At 38.4% G+C, this 5417-nt stretch overlaps 1 protein-coding gene across 1 annotated transcript; it reads right to left on the reverse strand.

Annotated features, from left to right (window-relative positions):
• Positions 1-1609: 1609 nt before the first annotated feature.
• On the reverse strand, positions 1610-5106 carry LOC109222438 (F-box/FBD/LRR-repeat protein At1g13570-like; the record flags this gene model as incomplete). Its single annotated transcript, XM_019386799.1, has 3 exons — positions 1610-1725; positions 2175-2237; positions 4698-5106. Coding segments are annotated over 3 exons (588 nt in total), but the record flags the coding sequence as incomplete, so codon positions are not given.
• Positions 5107-5417: the final 311 nt, after the last annotated feature.

Below are 5417 nucleotides of genomic sequence, written 5' to 3' on the forward strand. Positions count from 1 at the left end.
ATATCTATTTGGGAACCCAGTTATTATTGTATATTAATTTGAAATTACGACAGGAACCCATAAACTTAAAATCCTGGATCCGCCTCTGTCTGCTACCTTCATCTTCTGGATGTGAGAGCTCTTGACTGGCCAACACTCAGCCCCATACAGTATAGCCGGTCTGAATACCGCTCTATAAAAGATACCTTTAAGTTTTGGTAGTACCTTCTTGTCACACAAAACACCGGAAGCAAGTTTCCATTTCGTTCATCCCTCCCAAATGCGATGTGTGACATCTTCATTAATCTCCCCATCTCCTTGTATAATAGACCCAAGGTACTTAAAACTCCCCCTCCTAGGAATGACTTGTGAATCCGGCCTCACCTCCCCTTCCACTCCCCGAGTAGCACCACTAAACTTACACTCCAACTATTCTGTCTTGGTTCTACTCTGCTTGAAATCTTTAGACTCTAGGTTCTGTCTCCACAACTCTAACCTCGCGTTAACACCGTCTCGCATCTCGTCAATCAAACAAATGTTGTCTGCAAATAACATGCACCACGGTACCTCCCCTTGGATGTGGCGATTCAGTACGTCCATCACCAGGGCAAACAAAAAAGGGCTGAGTACCGACCCCTGATGCAACCCCATGAGGACTGAAAAATGGTCTGAGACCCCTCCTACTGTCCTCATACAGGTCTTCGCTCTCTCATATAAGTCTTTAATCACCTTAATGCAGGCCACATGTACCCCTCTAGCCTCCAAACATCTCTATAGAACCTTCCTTGGTACTTTATCGTAAGCTTTTTCTAAATCGATGAACACCATATGCATGTCCCTCTTCCTCTCCCTATATTGTTCCATCAATCCCCCTAACAAGGTAAATGACTTCCGTAGTTGAATGCCTGACACAAACTCAAACTGGTTCTCAGAAATAGATGCCCTTCTCCTCACCCTTAGCTCCACCACCCTCTCCCACACCTTCATAGTATGACTAAGCAGCTTAATACCCCGATAGTTGTTGCAATTTTAGATATCACCCTTATTCTTCTACATAGGAACCATTGTGCTCCATCTCCACTCTTCGGGCATCTTTTTCGTCCTAAAAAGTATATTAAATGACCTATTAAGCTACTCCAAGCTCGCCTGCCCACACTCTTCTAAAACTCCACCGGGATTTCATCTGGCCCGATCGCTCTGCCCCTGCTCATCTTACGCGTAGCCCCACGTTTAATTCATTCCTTTTTATTAGTATATACACTATCCAAAACATCCATCCTGATTCACTATGTTCCCTAACTGACATTCTTCTCACTATCGAATGACAAGGAAAAACACAGCCTTATAGGCTTATACTATTGCATCAGCATTTATTTTCTATTTACACTCGCTTCTAAAATATTTTAACAAAGACCATGGTTTGATTAAAGACTTGTGAATATCAAGCGAGATAGTAATCGGGATAATCAACCACATTATATACTACTTCCACTTTAGGTGATGCTCGCTGAAATTTGGTTATCTCTGCAAGTAATTTGAGAGATTGATCCCGTACTACATCGGGGTCGATTACCATTCTCACCAGCACGAGAGACTTGGCCAATAAAACCTTGATAAGATGCATTTCACCTCATGCTCCTGCTACACCTTTAATCTTAACTGCCCTCAGGTTATTATATGTCACATTTGAGAAGCTTGCAGGAATTTCATCAACAGCGCTCCAGAGCACAGGAGCAAGTAATTTGCCTATAAGATCAAAAGGCCCCTAAGAATGATCATGGGAAACCCATCACTTTGAAAGTAAAACTGATGATTTAATGAGTATGAAATAAGAAAGTCACAACACACACATATGTAGAACAAACATCATTAAGAACCTTAATTTCAAGTTCCTCTAAATTCGGGAGCTTCTAATCAAGCAAAAAGCACGTGAAAGTGTTGAAATTAGTAGTGCTAGTGGTGGTTAACTTTCTTTCTTTACTGCTAGGTAGTTATGTTCCATTTGTTAGTTATAACTAACTTACATTAGAGTAGAATTAGTGTTACTAGAGTTAGCATTAGCCTTAACTACAGTTGAGGAGTTGAGTTAGTTTTATTCTCTTCTTCTATATATACATGTACAACTACACTTGTCAGATTGAATTGAAACATTACATTTCATTTCCTCCTCTTCTAGAATATTCTGTCAGATTCACTTTGGCGCTCTTCCTCTCTAAAGCTAACAGATAACTTCAGCTCTGATACCATGATGAAATCAACTAACCATGCAACAAAAAGTTACAGCATTAGAGGAAAATAACACCTGGGATGTTGTTGATTTGCCTGCTGGTAAGGCTCCCATAGGGTGTAAATGAGTGTACAAAGTGAAATACAATTCTAATAGGGAGGTGGAGAGATTTAAAGCTAGATTGGTAGTCAAAGGTTTCAGTCAAAAGGAGGCCCTGAACTACAAGGTAACATTTTTCCCAGTGGCCAAGATGGTCACTATTAGATCAGTAGTAGCTTCTAAGGTTTGGCACATTTACCAAATGGATGTGCACAATGCTTTCCTGCAAGGTGACTTATTTGAAGAAGTGTATATGCAACTCCCAAAAGGGTACAACATCAACAAGGGGGAGTCCAAGACCAAGGTGTGCAAGCTAAAGAAATCACTTTATGGTTTGAAGCAAGCCTCCAAATAATGAAACTTGAAATTGACATAAGGTCTTAAAGATTTGGAATTTGTTCAAAGTCATTTTGATTACTCTTTGTTTACAACAGAGAGGTTCAATCTTGGTTGTCATTTTGGTCTATGTAGATGACCTCCTAGTTAAAGGTAATGATTTTCAACTAATTCAATCTGCTAGAGACAACCTGCAGAAGAAGTTTAAGATGAAAAATTTGGGGGAACTCAGATTCGTTTTGGGCATACAGTTTGCTCGTAGAAAGGCTGACATTTTAATGAATCAGAGGAAATATGCCCTTGATTTGATTGCTGACTCTGTCTTATTCAAACTCACCATATCAACACCAAGGTTCAGTTGGCAAATATACTCACTAAAGGTCTAGGAAATGTCCAACACTACTCTTTGCTTAGCAAGCTGGGGGTTGAAAACTGTTCTTACCTGTCAGCTTGAGGGGGAGTGTTGAGATTAGTAGTGCTAGTGGTGGTTAACTTTCTTTCTTTACTACTAGGTAGTTAAGTTCCATTTGTTATTTATAACTAACTTACATTAGAGTAGAGTTAGTGTGACTATAGTTAGTATTAGCCTTAACTACAATTGAGGAGTAGAGTTAGTTTTATTCTCTTCTTCTATATATACATGTACCGCTACACTTGTCAGATTGAATTGAAGCATTACATTTCCTTTCCTCCTCTTCTAGAATATTCCATCAGAATCGCTCTAGCACTCTTCCTCTCTAAAGCTAACAGAGAACTTCAGCTCCACACCCATAGCCGAGCTCCATGGTTAGCTGATTTCATAAGAAAGCTCGACTCGTTCTTCCAGGAAAATTTCATATAGGTAAAGATGTTTAAAGCAGTTGAGAGCAGAGGGAAGCCTTGGTTGTACTCACCTGGTCTTGTAACCATAAACTAGGAAAAAAATGTCAAAAAAAGGGATGAGTTAAAGCCGAAAATATTGTACATCTCTGAAGACACATTAAAATGAAGTCGTGATTACCCGGATACTACTGTAATTCCAGTGGAGATGCACTCGTGCAGGAATGGACTTAAAAAAATTGACAAGAACATTTTTTCCTACTTTTAAAAGGGATGGTGTAGACTCATGTGAAACTTTTGCAAGAAGAGGGACACGGTTTAGATGTAGTAAATGTATATTGCATGTGAAGACAAATGATCTCAGCTTGGGAGCGTTAATCTCAATGTGGTTTGCATTATCTACGTATTCCAGCACCAAATGCTCAAGCAACTGGCAACGGGAGATAAAAAGTCCAAGAAATTCAAAACAAATTGTGACTTCACTTAGCTCTAGACTAAGGGAGTATTTGGTATAACGAAAAATATTTTTCGTGAAAAATATTTTTTTGGAAAACAAGTAGTCTTACTCATTTTTCGGTGTTTGGTGCGCAAATTAAGGAAAATAACTTCTCAAGAGTATTCATAAATAATTTAGATACAATAAACTTAAAGCCATAAACTTTCGAACCAACAATCTTCCGAACCCACAAATTTCATAAATTTTCGAACCACTAAACTTTCGAACCTGTAAACTCTATAATTTCTAAACCCGCGAACTTCCAAATACATAAGCCTCTGAACTCATAACTTTAAGATTTCGTAAAAATATTTTTTCCACGAGGGAGGGATGGGTTGAGGGGGTTGGGGTGGTGCAGAAAAACGAAAAAACAGAAAATAGAAACTTAAAAATACAAAAAAAAAATATAAAAAAATAGCGGTGGAGTGGGTGGTTCAGAAAAATGGAAAAATAGAAAATTAAAAATACAAAATAATAAGAATAGCAATTTTTTTGCGCGGCGGGGGTGGGGGGTCAAAAAATTGGAAATACAAAATAAAAGTAAAAAAAGTAATTTTTGCGGGGGTGGGTGACGCAGAAAAATAAAAAAAAATAGAAAATTAGAGTTGGAGGGTGTTGGGGTTAGATGTGAGGGTAGGTGGAGTTTTGGAAAATTTTTTACCTAACTTTTTCTAGGGAAGTCATTTTCCTCCAATTTCAGGAAAATGANGAAAAACGAGGAAGGCAATTTGTATGGGTTACCTATCGGGAATTGAAGAACAAGATGTTGAATGCCATTCCGAGAGAGGAAATATATCAAGTTGTCAATCTTAGGGCAGTTGATAAGATCAAAGACGGAGAGGATAAATTTAGAAATATGTCCTACATGAAGGGTCAAAAGCTGATAGATAATGTCAGTAATTTTAACAGTAGGGGGTATTAAGTCATTTGTTGTTTCCCAAAGTGTTTGATCAAGTTTCAGCTGTGTAAGCCTGCACCACTTATATCTCCAATTCTTCGATAACATGCTTGTCCTCACAGCATCTCGTAAAGACAAACGAGAAAGAATGTCATCGATTACATTCTCAGGAAGGTTGCCAAGTACATTCGGAGGTAAACTTTGCTTTTTGCCATTAGGAGGCATCGTATTTGTAAAAACAGCCAGTAGAATCTGCAGAAAAAAACCAAGAATTGAACACGAAAGGTACAGAATCTCCAAACTGTCTAGACAGAGCTATTCACATTATTAAAAATAAAAGAAAGGGTGCATTGTAATTGAAGTCACTAAGTTGTCTCCTCTTAATATATGGACTGGCATTATTAGCAGCAAGATTCCCATATATACTTCATGAAATACAGGACCTTATAAAGAAGTAGTATTCCAACGGGAAACTAATTAAACAGAGACGAGGGTTGCATTGCTTTTGCGGCTAAAAAGCTTATCAGCACAAATCAACAGCCACAAGAAAAGAGAAAAACTTG

Source organism: Nicotiana attenuata, unplaced genomic scaffold (assembly GCF_001879085.1).
Source record: "Nicotiana attenuata strain UT unplaced genomic scaffold, NIATTr2, whole genome shotgun sequence".
In the NCBI taxonomy this organism is placed as follows: domain Eukaryota; kingdom Viridiplantae; phylum Streptophyta; class Magnoliopsida; order Solanales; family Solanaceae; genus Nicotiana; species Nicotiana attenuata.